The sequence below is a fragment of the Macaca nemestrina genome, chromosome 4 (genome assembly GCF_043159975.1).
Source record: "Macaca nemestrina isolate mMacNem1 chromosome 4, mMacNem.hap1, whole genome shotgun sequence".
NCBI classification, from domain to species: domain Eukaryota; kingdom Metazoa; phylum Chordata; class Mammalia; order Primates; family Cercopithecidae; genus Macaca; species Macaca nemestrina.
The window spans coordinates 26,039,397-26,059,069 of record NC_092128.1 but is presented as its reverse complement, the minus strand read 5'-3'; the positions used below and the strand labels follow the sequence as shown (position 1 = coordinate 26,059,069).

The 19,673-nt window shown below is 40.1% G+C and overlaps 1 protein-coding gene and 1 non-coding gene across 3 annotated transcripts in view; one reads left to right on the top strand and one right to left on the bottom strand.

The window, feature by feature from the left end:
* LOC105471361 (coiled-coil-helix-coiled-coil-helix domain containing 3) overlaps positions 1 to 14,478 on the bottom strand; it is a 295,451-nt gene extending 280,973 nt beyond the window's left edge. The window contains exons 1-2 of one of the 2 annotated variants that reach the window (XM_011723814.2): positions 14,232 to 14,478; positions 2,841 to 2,928 (exon numbers count right to left, since the gene is read on the bottom strand). In XM_011723814.2, the coding sequence (XP_011722116.2) occupies positions 2,841 to 2,928; positions 14,232 to 14,312 (169 nt within the window). In that variant the 5' untranslated portion in view covers positions 14,313 to 14,478. The remainder of the gene's footprint in view (positions 1 to 2,840; positions 2,929 to 14,231) is intronic. The other variant, XM_011723815.2, reaches the window with a different exon arrangement.
* A 709-nt stretch (positions 14,479 to 15,187) lies between these two features.
* LOC112424869 (U6 spliceosomal RNA) lies at positions 15,188 to 15,291 on the top strand. The gene has a single exon (XR_003015807.1). It is a non-coding gene; the product is annotated as a U6 spliceosomal RNA (small nuclear RNA).
* The last annotated feature ends 4,382 nt before the right edge of the window (positions 15,292 to 19,673 follow it).

Sequence of the window (19,673 nt, the reverse complement as noted above, 5' to 3'; positions counted from 1 at the left end):
TCAGACAAACTTGAATGTAACTCTCATCTCCTTTGCTCACCAGCTGTGTGACTTTGGGCAAAATAATTAATCACTTCAAGTGTCAGTTTCCTTCTACGTAAAATGGGTTATCACAGGTCCTTCTTCCTAGGGTTATAACGATGAAATGAGATAAGACATACACAGGATTTAGAAGAGTACCTACCACGTAATAAATTTTGTTTAAGTGTCATCTGATATTACTTCAGTATATTGAATGAATCATCATCATCATCACCCTCATTCCTTAATATAGGAGGTAGGAAAAAAAATCTACCTACAACGAATCATACTTTAGAACAAATTCCGATTTTAAATGTATCCATACATCATCATTCTTTTTTTAACACCAAGAAAATGTTTTAATTAAACTACAGAAACAATGGGTATAGCATAGAATATTCATAAGCAAAAAGATACACCACATCATAAGTACTTACAAAGTTACAAACCATTTGCTTCCTTAACATTTTCCATATTTTAAGTTCATACATGTAGATATGAACAGATTCACCATTTTGAGGAAGGGGAGGAAGCAAGGGTACATTTATCGTCAGCGAGATGTGCTCACTGTACGCAATGGTATTTATATGCAAGGCCCGAGTGACCGGAAGTGCAGTTGTTGGGCATTTTAATAAACTGGACAGCCATTTGTTTCTGCATGCCAAGGCATCTTCTTAAGCCAAAATATTTGATAAACTTAATTTCAGTATCTCCTAGGTTTCTTTTATACTATGTTTCTACCTCCCTTATAGTCTTGTTATATATGTAGTTTATCTGCCAAAAAAAGAACTTTTTCCTATTTTTGCATCTTTTCAAAATACCTGGCTTACTTATTTGCATAACAGAAACATTCAATAAATGTCACCTGAATTAAACGTATAGAACTCTCCAAAATGAACAAAAGTAGCTACTTTTAAAATGGATAATGCCCTTAAATTAATTCAACAAACAATAAGCACTTACCAAGAAGCAGGTACACTATCCTAGGAGCTGAGAATTCAGCTGTGAACAAAGAGATGAGGGACAAGTTCCCTGGAGCTTATCTTCTAGGGAAGATAGCAGTCACAGTGAATAAGTAGAGGAAGGGTGATAGGAGATGATGAATAATGTGATGATGTTGGAAGGCAGACAGGGACCCGTCATGATATATGATGGAAGCCCAGGGAAGCAGCTCAGACTATATTCTACGTACCATGGAGAGCCACCTCTGGGACACAACTTGACCTGATTTGCTTTTCTTCAATAGATTGTGAGGACTTCTGTGTGCACAGCACAGGGCGGAGGAGTGGAAGCAGGGGGCCAGTTAAGAGACTTCTGCAGAAGACAGTGGTTATCTATCTGGATTGGAGCTATAGCAGAGGAGATGGATACAAAAGGAACATATTTAGACATGTTTTAGAAATGGAGTTGACAAGACTAGCTAACAGTCTGATGTAAGGAGTAAGGAAAAAAGAAAACAAGGATGAATCCCCAAGAAGGGGCTTGACTACCTGTGCCATCTACTGGGAAAGACAGAGAAGAAAAGCAAGTCTGGGGGTGAAAATAAAGGTTGATTTTGGATATGTTAAGTTGAGAAATCGGTAAGGGGAGATTTCAAGTAGGCAGTTGTCTATTATAATGTCTGGAATTTCAGAGAAAGGTCAGGGCTAGAGATATAATTTTGGGAGTCACAGGCATCTAGATAAAGATTTCAAAACCGTACATTGGGACAAGATTACTTAGTAGAAATCAGCAAAGAACCCTGGACTGAGGATTGCAAGTAGGGTGGAAGGAAAACCAAGAGTGTGGTCCAGAAGCCAAAAAAAGGGTTTCTAACAAGGAAGGCATGCTCACTTTCTATCTAGCATTAATTAACTGTGAATCCTCAACTCTAGTACTAAACAAGAAGCTTCAAAGGGGTAAGAACTATTTCTTATTCACCTTGGTACCCTCTCCTCTAAACATATCAGAAGCTCAATTCATGTTTACTGACTTAACGATTAGTAAGCAGGCGGTGGGGGGGTCACAACTGGCCCAAGTGAATGTCATTTGGGCAGGATCTCATCTTTCTCAATTTCACAGTCTAGAGACAGATTTCCCCTTTCTGATAAGTACAGGAAAATCTCACTTAATCCAAAATTAATTATCCCAATTATTTTCTTGTTGCCATTTCACAATAAATAGCATATCTATCCATCAACTGGGCAGTATCAAGAACAGTGCTGGACACATAGCTGGTGCTTAGTAAAATATTGGATAAACAGATGAGTGTGGCAGGAGAGAGAAAAGGGAGAAGAAACAGCATTAAGTCTCTTATCAGCAGGACCTACAGATAAAATTAGGCTTAATAATTCTTTATGGATTCCATTTGCCACCATATTTCCATCAATAACTAAGACTGACTACGACAAACTAAATCTTTTATAAACTTAGAAGAAATTTATTAGAAAATAAAATCATTTGGAATACTTCACAATTTGAAAATAGCAAATCAATATTTTCTAAGTTCAATTTTTTTAATAAATATTTATTCCTAAATCTCTAATATCCCTATAAGCAATCCATTTTATACAAAAAGATATAAAGTAATTTTCCAAAGCCTAGTAGAGGATTCAGGAGTGGGAAGAGAAAACAAAATGTTCAAAGACTGTTTGAAAATAGTTTCATTCTTAGTACAAAACATTTTAAAAGAAACCCCGATATTGACTTCTAATATTCCTTATAAAAAGCTAAACATCCAAATAATGAAAGACAGAATGCTAGAGAACTTGACTATTGAGTCAACTTTTTCCATTTATAATTTTTCTCCTAAAAACTCTAAAATTAAAATTTAGCAATACCTGAGGCACCATAAGCACCAGAATACCGCTGAGACTTCGAACCAGATGGAGAGGATTCCTTCATTCGATCAATCACATTTTCCGAAAGCTGGAAAAGCAACATCAAAATAAAATCAATTATAAAAGAGCAAGAATGAAAACCAATGCAGTAACATCCAAGTAATTTAGTCATCCATATCCATACATACGACGAATGGCCTAAAGAAATTAGGCTAAATCTAACAGCCATAAAACCAGAAGGAAGAATAATTTTAAGATTTCAAGATGCACACCACAGCACTGCTCCTTTATTTTCTCTAATGCACTGCTAATTGTTCATTATAAATAACTACACTGTTCATTTTATACTGTGCACGAAATTGTAATCTCTGAGGAAATGTATGCTATCTAAACTTCAACTTTCCTCCCCTAATCCTACACACTTATTTATGCATTAATGGGCCTTAGCTCCTTCTCTCCCTCTAGTCCCAAAGGAAAGTGTTCCTTTCCCCTCCCCTCCCTCCCGTTCAAAGCTAACCACATACAATCGCTCTTTCAACAGATTTCATGATGCATCGACTATGTGCCAGAAACTAGGCTAGATTCTGAGTATTCAAAATTATCAAGTGCTTAAAGCATAATAGAATAAACAACCAGCAGGCATTTAAATATAACACGAAGACTGCTACCTGAGTGAGTCAGCATGTAATGGAAGTACACAGAAACCATAATGGGCAGCACATGTAGCCAGGCTTTGAAGACAGGGCTGGAGCAGAGGATTAGGGAAGATTTACAAGGTAAGGATGCGTAAAAGTTAGGAAAAGATGCAGTGGGATAAAAGTGCTCCTGGGCGAGAAAAATCACATTAAAGTACAGATGAAAACCAGAATTTGCCACCGTCAGACATACAAGTGGAGATATAAAGTAGGCAGCTGGCAATAGAGCAGAGGCTCTGAGGAACACCCAGGCCTGCGGATTTGAGAGTCATCATTCCCACAGTTACTATCGCGTCATCCTTTTTTATTTTCTTTATAGCACTTACCACTATCTGATATTTGCCTTTCACTAGAAAGAAAGCTCCGTGAAAGCATGGATTTGGCTGTCGTATCGCTATATTCCCAGAGCCTCACTAAGCCTAGTTAATTGAATGAATCAACGAAACAATATGAATAAATGGCTGAAGCAAGAAAGTGGAAGGGGGCATAGTGAAAGAGAAGGTGGGGAGGGAAGGTATAGATTCCAGGATTTTGAGGATTCTTAGTGAACTCTTCAGTTGAAACAGTTTGAACTTGATCCTGAGGGTACCTGAGCACTACTGAAGGATTTGAAGCACGGGAATGGCACAATCAGATTAACACTTTAGGAAAATCACTCTGGCTACAGTGTAGAGAACAGATTGGAGGGGGACAAGAACAGAAGCAGGATCCCTGAAGGAGGCTAAAGGACCAATTAAGAAGCTATTAAGCATATGTCCACACAAAGACTTGCACAGGAATGTTCATAGCAGCATTATTCATAAGAGCAAGAGTGGAAATAAACACATGTCTATCTACGGTGAATGGATAAACAAAATCTTACATATCCATACAACAGAACACAACTCAGCAGTAAAGAGCAGTGAAGTTCTGACATACGCTACAGCACAGATAGACCCAAAAATCATTAAACTAAGTGAAAGAAGCAAACACAAGGGCCTACATTGAATGATTCTATTTATATGAAATACATGAAACACCCAGAAAAAGCATCCCTTTAGAGGAGATAAGTAGTTGCCTAGAGCTGGGGTGGGAATAGGGATTAACTGTAAATGGGCACAAGAGATCTTATTGGGATGATAAAAATATTCTAAAATTGGCTTGTAGTGATGTTTGCACAACTCAGTAAATTTATCAAGTGTTGAATTGCTACTTGGGAGGCTGAGGAGGGAGGATCGCTTGAGCCCAGGAGGTCAAGGCTGCAATGAGCTGTGATCATGACACTCACTGTGCTCCAGCTTGGGCAACAGAGCAAGATCCTATCTAGAAAAAAAAAAAAAAAAAAAAGTGTTGGAATGTAAACTTAAAATAGGTGAATTTCATGGCATGTAAATTACTCTACAATAATTTACTTTAATAAGCTTTTAAAAAAAAAAAGCTATTATGGTAATCCAAGGGAGAACACACTTAAAAGGTATTTAGGATTTAAAATACTAACATTCACTGAGTGCTTATTATGTGCCAGGCGCTACACTAAGCTAGGCACTTTACTTACTTACTCCTTCACAGGCCTATGAGATAGATATTTTTATATCTCTATTTTACAGGCAAAAAAACTGAAGCATAGCCAGATTAAATAACCGGCCCTGGATCAGATACTTTATCAGTAGCAGAGGAAGGATTCGAACCCAAAAAGTCTAAGTCTCAAGATCCCACTCAAACATCCCTCAGCATCACTACCCAATCTCCGAGTAGATGTGGGAATAAAGCAGAAGTCATCAAGGAAGAGCCTAGGATTTCCATTTCAAGTCACTGAGTGATCCTCCTCCTGTATCAAGGGTCTTCTTCCCATTTCCACTTCCTGAACTCATCACTATCTGGTTTTTACCCTCAGTGCAACAGTGAACATCCTCTGGTAGAAGTCACCAATGACCAAATAAATAACTTTTGATATTTACGTAATTAAGTATTTCATATTTATAAAACATCTTATTTATATGGCTTACCTTTAACATCTAACACCTCTGGCCATTCCCCTCTTCTGGAAAGTCCTCCCTTGGCTTTTCTGACATCCTGCTGTCCTGGTTCTCCAAGGACTCTGGCCACATCTTATCTCTTTTGCAGCTTCCCCTCTCCTGCCTACACTTCAATGCTGAAGGGCCCAACATTCTGTCTTTTGCCCTTATTCTCTTCTTATTCTATATGCTCTTGTACTGGTACTCTCATCCAATCTCTTGATTTCTAACTGCTGTTGATAAACTAATAAATTCCATTAATAAATGCATTCGCTCGAGCTTGAGACCTATATCCCAGAAGCCCGGTCTCCACAATGAACTGTCTAATGAAAACTTCCTTCCGGCAATCCAGAAGCACCTCACACCCAGTGTCCAAAATTGAACTCACGTTTGCCACAAATCTCTTCTTTCTCCTGCCTTCCTTACCTCATTAATGACACCACAAACACCCAGCTTCCTAAATTCGAACATAGGGCTTGTTCTCAACTCTTCTTTCTCTCTCATTCTTAGCCATGACTTCATCAATCCCTAAATATTTAACAAATTCCTCTCTTCTCTCATCCCATTTCTCCTGCCCTAATTCCTGCTACCATCCGCCTAAAATGCAAATGTGATGATGGTAACTCTCTACTTCAAATTCTTCAATAGCTACTGTCTGTTTACAGAAAAATTCAAATTCTTTGTACAGCATTCAAGACTTCATCATTTGGTGATGGCCAAACTCTCCAACCTCAAATTCTAGTTTTTTTTCCTTAATATTTCATATCCTGTTCTACACCCATCTCCTTGCCTTTGCACATGCCTACATTGCCTTCTCTCCTGGCCCCTTGGGACGGAGTCACCTTTCAAGACCCAGTCTAAACATCCAAGCCTTCACTGATCAAACCAGTTGTCCACTCCATCCCAACCCTGCCTACCTAAAGCTACCATTCCTTGTACCCACTGTTCCTTTCTCAAACTTCCAATACAGTCTCAATGAAAGAACAGGTATTAGCCTTTCCACATTCACCTTTCTGCCTTTCCACTAGACTGCAAGCTCCTATATACTAAGTCATTCATTCAACAGATGTCTCCCAGGCCAGGTACTAATCAAGGCCCTGTGATACATCAATAAACTAAATAGCCTATACCTGAACTGTTACTTGTATCTCAGGGCCCAAACCAGAATGGAAGTGAGATGGAAAAGAGAAAGGCTACAGATCAAATGCTGTGTGTGCTCTTTGAAGGAAAAAACTACAACTCCCTTCTGGGAAGACACAAAGACTTTCTATTTGAAAATGCCAGGGCCAGCTGCATCTTTCCAACAACTGACAGCCACTGGGTATGTTGCTGAAACTCATGTGCGAAGCTGAGATACATCCTAGGAAAATCCCTCTAAGACTGACTCAATTTACACTTGAAAAAAAAAGAGACCCTGAGTAACATTCAGTTACTGGCAGCATCAAGACCAGAAGCAGTAATTCCCAATCTCTGGTCCAATGCTCTACTATTAAATAACATACTCCTTCAATCCCATGCATGTAATAAAAATATATCACTTCCTCTTAAAGAGAAAAAAATGAGCTTTCATTTTTAGAATCTTAAAGCTATTTTAACTGATATATAATATATATAAATCTCAAAAATCAAGTGTTAGCAATAAGCTTTCATCTGAAAAGTTACTATTTTCATCTGAAAAAGTGAAAATATTTATCCCGAGAGATTTTGTGGAGGGATTTTAGTCTTTTGCACCATAAACTATAATTGACTACACAAATATTTGCTACAGCTATTACCCATATAGCTCCAGCCACAGGGACTTTTTATTTCATTTTGGTTCATTCTTATCAACTAGGTCTGAGCTTGTACTGACTCCTCCTCTGTAAGGTGCATGAGGACTAGGCCTACAGCTATTGCAGGCAGCAGCTGCCTAAGTCCTGGTATGGGTGGAGAAGGTGCTCATTTTTCTCTATCTATGTTCTCTGGGTAGTGGAAGTAGAATGTCTCTTTCAACCTAATCACTAATTTCTTGTTAACTTTTTTTTCTTTTTGAGGCTTCTCTGATGTCCCAAGTTGCTACTTAATGTCAAATTCTCACATCAATTCAAAACATTTCCCAGTGGGGTGTTTGGTTATTGTTCAGTCAATTTATAAGCATGCGCCAAAGGAGTATACACTAAACCTACTGTAGGCTTCATAAACATACTGTAGGGTTGCCTTATTGAGAGTCCACCTTTCTCTTGTTCTTACAATCATTCAACAACTGTATCCTTAGGCCCTTCCAAAGCAGCACCCATGGCCATCTACAGTTGCACCTCTGCCAGCTCCAAGCACTATTACCCTATTCCCAGTCTGCTCACAGCAATGTAGTTATGAGGCAATAGTCTTGCTGTGTTATCATCTGTATTCAAAGTCAATGCTCTCTGAGCTGACCTTCCCGTTGCAGTAGTAAGTTCAGACCTGCACACTCACCTCATCTCCTCTGTGAACAGGGGTACTCACTCGTGAAGCAGCTGACAAGCTTTAGAGATGCTGACCAGGGTTATACACACAATCTGTAGCTGTAGAACAACTCATCTTTGTGATGAAAAATGACCCAAAATGGGGTCGATGGTACAACATAAGTTTCTGCAATGGCAGCCTCTGTGTAAGAAGTAACTTGCAGTTGGGTGCGGTGGCTCACGCCTGTAATCCCAGTACTTTGGGAGGCCGAGGCAGGCAGATCATGAGGTCAGGAGATCGAGGCCATCCTGGCTAACATGGTGAAACTCCGTCTCTACTAAAAATACAAAAAATTAGCCAGGCGTGGTGGCACGCGCCTGTAGTCCCAGCTACTCGGGAAGCTGAGGCAGGAAAATCCCTTGAACCCAGGAGGCGGAGGTTGCAGTGAGCCAAGATCGCACCACTGTGCTCCAGCCTGGGCAACAGAGCGAGATTCTGTCTCAAAAAAAAAAAAAAAGTATCTTCTTCAGGAAACACATCTTTTCCTGAACAGGGCACTTGTTTTAGAAAAAGCCTTTTCCTATATAATAACCTATACCTATTATACTTGCTTTCCAGACATCTCTGGAATCTGCATCAAGGCAAATACCAAGGGCAATTTACAGAAATTATTTGTAGCAAAGAATAGTGAAATAACATAACCCCCACACACATTGACACTGGGAATTACACCCTGAGGTCCACAGACTGAGTAGTCCGTGGATCAATTACTCAACTGTATGCAAAATTGTCGGTTTATTGCATGGTTCTGGCCAGAATCCACAGCTCACAGATCCACAGTGCTCTACGAACTAAAAGAACCACCATTCTAATATAAGAGGCAACCAAGAGAAGCACGTCTGCCGATATTCAGCCCACTGAACTTGACTGTCCACCCTATTCTCTACTGCTCCTAAAGACAAATTTAGGCAAACAGAGCTTGCCAAGTTTAAATTTGTAGTACTCACCACACCAACGTGCTCCACAGAGGGGGAAAGGGCAAGTGTCCTCTCCTACAGTCTTCCCACTCATCTCTTCCTACCCAACTTGTTTGGTCTTATCCAAAATTCATGCCAGAAACACCACCCACCAATCCAGAAGACAGAATTTTCTCAGAAACAGGAGATTGGGTGAGATGGACAAACAGAAAGTATTTCTACTCCCAGGGAAGAGAGTAAAAAAAGAGGAACTCTCCAGTGGCCCTTCTAAGAGGTAAAGTTACGAGCCACATGAGACAAACAAATCAGCTTCCTGCCTCCAGAAGTTTCTCTTATCTTCTTCCAGATATGTCCTAGCAAATTGATTCAAGAACTCAGACCCATTTTTCTCTCTTGATCCTCCTTCCACTTAGCATAAGTCATTTTCTGTATTAGTTTGCTTTACAATTACCTTTTTAAGACATAGGCTCCAAAAACTGCTACTATTACGTGGGAGAAATTACTCCCAAATAGTTACTTAAGGGAAAGGAGGAGAGGGAACCCATACACATGTTCATAGATATATATGAAACATGTAATTCTTAGCTTAGGTTTGTGTTTCTTTACATTTGTCATTAGTAGAAACCATTATCTCTACCTTTATAAAATCCTAGACAACTTAAGATGGTACTCAGCCCAAAAACTTCATAGAATCTAAAGCTGAAAGAAACGAATCATCTACTACTTAACTAAATTATTTATACAATATTCCTCAACACTCCCAATGGCTGACCCAATTTGTAGTCTCTGATAACATACTCTTCAGAATCCTCAATAATATCCCATATTAAGTAATCTCTTCATTTACAGTCTCTCAACTGCCAACACTTCCCAAAGCATGAGTTATGTTCCATATTAAGTATCCATACTGCCATAACTGGCTCCTGTTAATTTCAGCTTGCAACTTTAAGGCCCAGCTGCTGACATTCGTTTATGTCTGGAAAGCATAAATATATCTTTGAAAATGATACTCACTGAAGTTGACATTTGCTCTAGAAGAGTTCACTCACAGCTTTGATGTTTCAGATAAACTTGCGAAAGATTGAGTTGTAAGCACACTTTCCAAGCAGGCACGGCAGGTGCCCACAAAAATCCTATCAACCACATGTAATACGAGTAATGAAAATGCTTCGTCTTTCCATCTCTAGGAATTTCGTTTAGCCTTGGGAAGAGGGCAAGGCAAAAGACTGACCTTTCATCCAATCCATATGAGTAGTTTCAGATTCAAAGTTGGAATCAGGCACAAAAAATACAGGTTATTTTTACGGAAGAGGAAAGAAAAGCTATCAGTTGCTAAGGATAAAGGGAAAAAACAAGACCCTACAAATACCATGAAAAATAACACCTGGTAGGTGAGAAGAAACTTTAAACTTAAAATTTGAAGTAGGTCCTTTCATAGATAATTAAGGACCTCAACAATATAGAGAAACACAATCTATTAATAAATTCAGCCAGGTGTAGAGGCTCACAGCTGTAATCCCAGCACTTTGGGAGGCCAAAGTGGGCAGATCACTTGAGGTCAGGAGTTTGAGACCAGCCCAGCCAACATGGTGAAACCCCCCTCTACTAAACATACAAAAAAGTTAGCAGGGCATGGTGGCACATGCTTGTAATCCCGGCTAATCAGGAGGCTGAAGTAGGGAAATCACTTGAACCCAGGAGGCGGAGGTTGCAGTGAGCTGAGATCGTGCCACTGCCCTCCAGCCTGGGCGACAGAGCAAGACTCATCTCAAATAAATAAATATTCAGCATAGTTACCAAAAGCCTTATGTTGTTCACTAAATGTTATTCTTTATACATTAAGGTAAGTGATGACTGAGCCTGGTGGAGCGGCACATGCCTGTAGTCCCAGAGAGTGGGGCAGGAGGATAACTTGAGCCCAGGAGTTAAGACCAGCTTGGGCAACACAGGGAGACTCTAACTCAAAGAAAGTTCATAAATGCCAACATATTTATATTAAGGGAATGAATCCAAGTCATTATATGAAAAAAAAAAAAAAAGAAGATGAAATTATAGACGCTCCTTGGTTTACAATGGATTTTGCTGAAGGTAATGCCAGAAGCTGAGTTTACTGAACGCTTGTCACTTCCACACCACTGTCAAAAAATTCTAAGTCGAACCATCCTAATAGGAGACCATCTGTACTATCTTTAACGGTGTAACAGAACACAGAATTAGTTTTCCAGTAGTGACTGACTCTGTTGAATTAATAAGCTTGGTAAACGTTCATTTCTTACAACCAATGACATAAATGCTAGACAACTGGGCAAAGTTGGAAAGTTTTCTTCAGCCAAGTTGAACTAACCCAACTGTAGTTCAAAACTGAAGTTTGGTGCCTCATCGGCACCATGTTCTAACAAACTAAGCTAAAAACAATGACTTATGTACATACTGAGAATGCAGTTTCTTATCCTTCCCCAAGTCTCAGAAGGAAACAATGTGACTGTTTAAAGCCAAGAAAAATATAAAGAAATAAAAACCATCTACAACAGACCTAGACAAAAAAACACCCTCAATTAGGACGTAATGCAAGACTCCCATTTCCCAGTCCATACCCTTTTAGGTACACCTGTTGGGGCACAACATGCTCTTATTTTTTTTTTAATTTGAAGTTCACATAAGTTCACGTGTCCATTCTTTTGAACAGCTCTAATAACAGCTACTACTCACAAGTGCAAACACTGTCAAAGTACTAGACACTGTGCTAGATACACATTATGTCAAATTCTCAAAGTAGGCTGCTTTATCCAGAAATACTAAATACGGAAACACGATGAAAAGTGACTTGTCCAGAGCCACAGGGCTAGTGAGAGGCAGAGACAGAATCCAACTCAGGTCTGCTTGGTTCCAAGGCACATGCTCTTTCCACTACACGGCACAGCATTTTCAAAGACTCTTATAACTTTGCGTGTGAAAGGAACCCTATTATAATAATGGCTGCCTTTTTAATGAAAACCTACAATGTGCCAGGTGCTTTACATACCTTACCTCATCTTCTTACAACCAGTCAAGGGAAGTGATGGTATTACCCTTTATGCATAAGGAAATAATTCGAGAAGAAGTCAGTTGTCAAAGGCCACAGGCTAATAAATACCTAACCTGCGATTTAAACGGATGTCTGCTTAACTCAAGCCAAGAAAAATACTAAGATCAACTGAAAACATTTACAAAAGACCAAGACAAAACCCACACAGGCAATCAAGTTAAGTAATAAATATCTAACCTGAGATTTAAACTGTCTGTTTAATTATAAGTTGACACTCTTTCTATCATGAGCTCAAAGAAATCAGAATGACCTCTGTGTACCCAATACTTCAATGGATGTCACTTCTACAGGAAACTGCAACAGGCTAAGTTGCAAAAGGCTACAAGAAACTTACAGTGCCACCAGACTCACAGGATTTCAGGACTGGAAAACAACAGAGATCTGAGAGATGTACTCAGTCCCATTATTTTGCAGATGAGAAAACTGAAGCTCAGGGAGATTGCAAAACATTCATGTAAAAGGAGATTTGAAGCAATGGAGACCAGCGCAAGGGCATTCCAGGTGAAGGGTATATTCTGAAGAAAAGCACAGAGGTCAAAATGAGCATGCCTGAACTGTAGCAATACAGATAAAATGTACTATATGAGAAAGAAAAACAAATGAAGAATGCTATCAAGTTATATGACCAAAGGACATTTCTTTTTAAAAAACAAAAATCTTAAAAAGGTTTTTTAGACAATTTTCCCATTTTAATAGAATACATATCCCTGCTGTCACAGTTATTCCATCCAACCTTATCTAATGTTTGATATGAATCTCTGTGCTGTGGCCACATTCTTTCAATTTTGTTTGCTGTTAGCACTGTGTCTGTACTAAAGCATAAGAATATGGATTTATACATTTTTTTCTAACCAATGTCTTCTCACCCAAAACTTATTTTGCTTTGTCTTTGAATTATTTTTCACCCTGAGTGGCATACCGAAGGCCTAATGGCAAGTCTTAAAATCTCTGCATAGAACTTAAAAGTTTACAGTAATTTTTTACTCCAAAGAGTACTAACTGAACCACAGTAACTCAAAGAATGCAGCCCCAGATATTTTATTACAAAATGTAGTACTACCATTAATTAGTATGATATAAAGAAAGACTGGTCACAAACCAAAAACTGAGTTCAGTCTGAGTTTCTATAAAGAAAAGTTTAATAAATTATTCTCAAGGTAATAGTTTCAGAAGAAAAAGTTTTAAAACATTTTAAATATTTAAGAAGTTTTATTTCCTGGTAACAACTGTTAAAAATAATTTACAAATGTAATTTATTTACGCTGGTTGATAACAGAAAAAAATATATAAATTATTATAAAACTTTCTGAAGTCAAAATTGCTTTATTTACTAGGTTCAGGCATCATACGTCCAAAAATGTGAGGCTCCAAATTCAGGCGCAGCGGAGAGTGTGTTAATGAAGTTAGTGCTGGTATACTGACACCCTAGAGAAAAACCAGGTTTTCAGTTTATGTATCAGATGCATGCAAAGGGCATTAAAAAAAAGTACTCTGCAACGTTGGTCAGAAATGACTACATTACTTCTACTGGTCTGAAAAACTGCAAACCTATCTCAGCCCCTATCAGACTGGCAGACACTAGTCCTGAAGCAACTGGGCCTAGTCCAAAACTTCGGCGCAGCAGGTCACAGAGGAGGCGCCTGGGAAAGAGGAGATATCAGAGAAAGTGAAGCAGGGAGAAGCCAGAAGCCACCCCAGGCAGGCCAGAAAAGACTGTGGAGGTGGGAGGGAGGATTACAGGGTGTGGGGTGCGGGTGGGAGGAGGGGGTGTTATCAGACGGAGAGCACTAAATGACACAAAACAAAGGCAATCCTTAAAATGCCAATTCACCCTGGGAGACAGGGTGTGAACAGTGGGAAAGTAGGGTTTGGAGAACCATTTCACAGACAGGTACACTGAGCCACTGAGTTTCAAATACGGTCCTGCAACAAGTGAGCAGTACAGTTACGAGTAGACCGTGAGCCCTTGCAGGGTATAATTCAACCTGGCATTCCCCGCCCGCCCCAGCAGTGCCTAGCACTTGGCACACAACCAGCAACTATCTCTGAATGAATGTCCCACGTCTTGAAACTCTGGGCTTCTTCCCAGACATCTGGGCTTCTGGCCGTACAACACTAGGGGCCGGGACGGGAGAAACCAGGCTGAGCAGGTCCGGGGAAGATGGGGCTTTGGGGTCCGAGTCCGAGCACTGGCCCTCCGCCCGTCCACGGGCACTCACCCGGATGCCCTTCACCACGGTGATGTTCTCATTCTCGTCCGCCTCGAAGGTGACCCGGCGGGTGCTGGTGGTCCCACCCATGGCTCCGGTTCCTGACCCAGCGGAGACCTAGCGCGGAACCACGAGCACTTCGGGGCCCCCGCGCCCACACGCGCGTGGAAGGGCCTGGATTCTTTTCCCGCACAGCGGGAGCAAGGCCACGACCCCAGAAGCAAGGAGAAGGCGCCGGTCCTGAGCTCCCGCCTCCTCCGGTCACGCGCCACAACAAAGACACCTCAGGTTGGTCGAAGATGCGAACTGCCCGCCTCTGTTCGGCGAGGGCGCCCGGATTGGCTCACCCGACCCGGATGCTATGGCAACAGGTGGTGTTTGATAAGCTTTCCCCGGAGTCCCTAGGTGTAGTGGGAACTGTGGTCCCGATCTGGCGCGATGGGTGCTGGGACATTCTCTCCCCGCGCCTGAGCGCGCTAAGGGAGCACGGCATTCTGGGAGTTGTGGTTTTGACTCCCCAGACGCCTGACTGGGCAACTTTTGGAAGACATAATTCTAGAAATTTAGGCCACTGAATTCAGAGACATAATCTGTCTTTCAAAGGGACTCACAGTTTAATGAGAAAGATGCATGATCCTAATTAAGCCATTCCTAGTGTTCTATACACAAATTCCTGGCTCAAAACTTAGCATTTCATTACAGTCATGGGGTCGCTTAATGAAGACTACTTCTGAGAAATGCCTCGTCAGGTGACTTTGTGATGTCTGTGGTTGTGCAAACATCATAGAGTGTACTTACACAAACCCAGATGGTGTAGCCTTCTACACACCTGGGCTACTTGGTGTAACCTATTGCTCCTAGGCTACAAAGATGTGCAGCATGTTACTGTAGTAAATACTGTAGTGGTATTTGTGTATCCAAATACATCTAAACATAGGAAAGGTACAGTAAAAAACAGTGTAAAAGTGCTCGCTTTGGCAACACATCTAGGACAATTTGAACAATACAGAGATTAGCATGGCCCCAGAGCAAGGATGACACATGAATTTCTAAAGCAGTTCATTTAAAAAAAAAAATCAAAGATAAAAGATGGTACTCTTCTATAGGGCACTTACCATGAATGGAGCTTACAGGACTGGAAGTTGCCCTGGGTGAGTCAGTGAGTGAGTGGTGAGTTGAATGTGAAGGCCTGGGACATGGCTATACAGTACTGTACCTTTTATCAACACTGTACACTTAGGCAACGCTAAATTTATTTTCAAATATTTTCATTCTTCAAGAATAACCTTAGCTTACTGGAACGTCTTAAATTTATAAACTTCTCGTTTTGGTGACTTTTTGACTCTTTAGTAACAGCTTAAAACACAAAGACACTATATAGCTGCACAAAAATATTTCTTTCTTTCTATACTTATTCTATAAGCTTTTTTCTATTTTTGAAATTTTTTTTTACTTTTTAAACATTTTTGTTAAAAATTAAGACCAAAACACACGCATTAGCCGAGACCTACGCAGGGTCAGGATCATCAGTATCACTGTCTTCTACCTTCACATCTTGTCCCACTGAAAGGTCTTCAGAGGCAATAACACGTATGGAGCTATCTCCTGTGATAACAGCACCTTCTGTAATACCTCCTGAAGGACCTGCCTGAGGCTGTTTTACAGTTAACTTTTTTTTAATAAGTAGAAAGAATGCACTTTAACCTAATGATAAAAAGCATAGTGTAGTAAATACTAGGCGACAGGAATTTTCCAGCTCCGTTATAATCTTATGATTCTGCCGTCAGAAATGAGGTTTTTTCTTTCACTGAAACACTGTTATGCAGTACATGAATGGTGACATTTTAGTCGTAGCCATAAAATAAAAAAAGTGAACGTATGTTTGGTCCTTGTCCCTTATCTCATGAACTATGTATCTGTATTTTTTTTCTTTTTGTAAAGTAAAATTGTAAGTGCTGTGGTTTTCAAACCAATGAGAAAATACATTTCTTCAGAGAATAAATTATTTGCACCAAATATGCAGAGGATTTACTTTCCACTTTTGTGTCTCCTATTACTAGTTCAGTTACATAAGTTAGGCCATAATAGAGTTAGGCAGAGAAAAGTAAGCGATTGACAAAGACAGCATAAATTAGTGGAGGAATTAAAACTACGTCAGAAAAGTTGAGATGATCTGTTGTGGAAAGTTTCTATTAATAGTTCAACATTTCACCTCTACAAGACCAGTACGTAGTTATTAGGTTATCCATTTACATATTTATTTTTTGCTAAACACACTGTTACATATAAGTTTAGCCATATGACCTTAGTTTTACAGAGGCAGATGATTCTCAGTAGAAATCAGGTTAATGATGGTACTGTTCTTCTATTAACCCCTCTCAACATTAAAAGCAGTGGGCCACAACACACTGTGGCATTCTCTTACGCCAAAGACATCCACAGTGGAGTCACATTTTTGAGCTTCAATTATGTGCTGATCTGTTACTGTATGAATCCAATTATGTGCTGATCTAGTACTGTATTAATCTTTTTTTTTTTTTCCTGAGATAGAGTCTCGTTCTGTCGCCAGACTGGAGTTCAGTGGCACAATCTCGGCTCACTACAACCTCCGCCTCCCAGGTTCAAGCGATTCTCCTGCCTCAACCTCCGGAGTAGCTGGGACTATAGGCGCGTGTCATCACGCCCAGCTAATTTTTTTTGTATTTTTAGTAGAGACAGGGTTTCACCATGTTGGCCAGGACAGTCTCGATCTCCTGATCTTGTGATCTGCTCGCCTCAGCCTCCCAAAGTGCTGGGATTACAGGCGTGAGCTACCGCGCCCAACCTTACTGTATGAATCTTTAGAGCAGAAACTATGTCTTTTTAATCTCTATATCCCTGGTCAGTAGCAGAGTGTTGATTACATCTCATCATTATATTATTTTCAAATTTTACTATGTTACTTTGCAGTTATGAGACTACGTGCTACTTCGTACTTGTTCTCAAGTTTCTTTTTGTTTGTTTGTTTGTTTTGTTGTTGTTGTTTGGGTTTTTTTGAGAGAGGGTCTTGCTCTGTTGCCTAGGCTCGAGTGCAGTGACCCAAGCACCACTTACTGCAGCCTCAACCTCCCAGGTTCAAGCAATCCCTCCCAGTTCAGCCTCCCCAGTAGCTGTGACTACAGGTGTGTGCCATCACACTTGGCTGCAGTCTCACTATGTTGCCCAGGCTGGTCTCAAACTCCTGAACTCAAGCAACCTTCCTGCCTCAGCCTCCCAAAGTGCTGGGATTACAGGCATGTGCCACCATGCCCAGCCTAACTCTTTCTTCTACTGGGAACTAGAGCTCCCAGGAATTATGACTTTCATTTTTGGGGGACCCTCCCCTCCACAAACACACTCTCACTTATTACCCCAATATATAGGGCATATCGGAGGTTCCATATAAAATATATGCTCAACAAGCACTTGCCAAAATAACCAAGTACAAAGAAAGTGTTTCTTGGAGAGAATAGAGAGATGAAGGAACCACTAGTTGTCTTAAATATATTTATCTCCTTAGAATATTAAATAGAATTCTTTCAACCAAATATATTAAAGATGATGAATACTAAGCATGAGAAGATAGGTGAGTGCCTTCACTGTTTATGATACAAAAACATATAAGTGGTCTTATCAAACAGACAATCCAAAAATATTTTAGACATCCTAATGCATTTTAACCAACATTACAAAGATGCCTTCTGAGTTTAAAAAAAAAAAAATTCAATGCAATCTTTAAAAAAAAAAAAAAAGCCTTCTCTACCAATATTGTTCTATCCATGTCAATTTCCAGGCCAGTCATGTCTATGCAATCCCTTCTTGAGCTACCCGAACCTGTGACCTCCTTTCTTTCTGGCTACAGCTTATTAATGGTCATCTAATCCAAAGGCAGCATTTACTAGCCAGATACCTATGAACTAGAATGCAAAGCTTTGGCCGGGCGCGGTGTCTCATGCCTGTAATCCCTGCACTTTGGGAGGCCAAGGCAGGCGGATCACGAGATCAGGACATCGAGACCATCTCGGCTAACATGGTGAAACCTCGTCTCTACTAAAAATACAAAAAATTAGCCGGGCGTGGTGGCGGGTGCCTGTAGTCCCAGCTACTTTGGAGGCCAAGGCAGGAGAATGGCATGAACCCGGGAGGCGCAGCTTGCTGTGAGCTGAGATCGCGCCACTGCAATCGAGCCTGGGTGACAGAGCGAGACTCCATCTCAAAAAAAAAAAAAAGAAAGAAAGAAAGAAAAGAGAAAAGAATGCAAAGCTTTGCCCTAAGAAAAATAATAGCTAACACTTGAGCTACTCAGATTCTCTGTGTCTTTCTCCCTTTTCTCTGTCTCTGTATTCACTTTCTCAAATTTAAACTAGAAAATTCAGAGCATACAAAAAGATACCAATAAGAGAAGTTATAACACTGAGTCTGTACCATGAAGAATGATGGCAAACTAAAGATAGGTGGAAGAAGAAACTGCAAGAAAAATAAAAGGCATGCAGACTGGAAAGGAAGAAGTAAAACTACCTCTATTCAAAGATGACATGATCTTACAAATAGAAAAATCTTACAGAATCCACTGCAAAACTAATTAGAAATAATTAAAAAAAAAATTCAGCAAGTTTTCAGGATACAAAATCAACATACAAAAATCAATTGTAGCCGGGCACAGTGGCTCACATCTGTAATTTCAGCACTTTGGGAGGCCGAGTCGGGCAGATCACCTGAGGTCAGGAGTTCGAGACCAGCCCGGCCAAAATAGTGAAACCCCGTCTCTACTAAAAATGCAAGAATTAGCTAGGCATGGTGGTGGGCACCTGTAATCCCAGCTACTGGGAAGGCTGAGGCAGGAGAATTGCTTGAACCCGGGAGGCAGAGGTCACAGTGAGCGGAGATGGCACCACTGCACTCCAGCCCAGGTGAGACTCCATCACCAAAAAAAAAAAAAAATTAATTGTATTTCTATACACTGGCAATTAACAAGCCAAAAATGAAACAAAGAGAGCAATTCCATTTATAATAGTATGAAAAACAACTCAAATGTCCATTAATTGATGAATGGAAAAACAAAATGTAATATATCTAGAAAATGGAATATTACTGGGTAATAAAAAGGGAGAAAGTACTGATATATACTACAGTATGGATGAACCTCAAAATCATTATGCCAAGTGAAAGAAGCCAGACACAAGAGGCCACATATTGCATAATTCCATTTAAATGAAATGTTCAAAATAGGCAAGTCTATGGAAAACAAAAGAAGATTAGGCTTAGAGAGGGTAGGAGGGGGTGAGATGTAAAGTAACTTCTAATTGATACATGGTTTCTTTTGAAGGAGTGATAAAAATGCCTAAAATTAGATTGTGATGGTTGCACAATGCTATAAGTATACTGAAATTTATTCAATTGTACACTTTAAACGGATGATCTTTATGACATGTA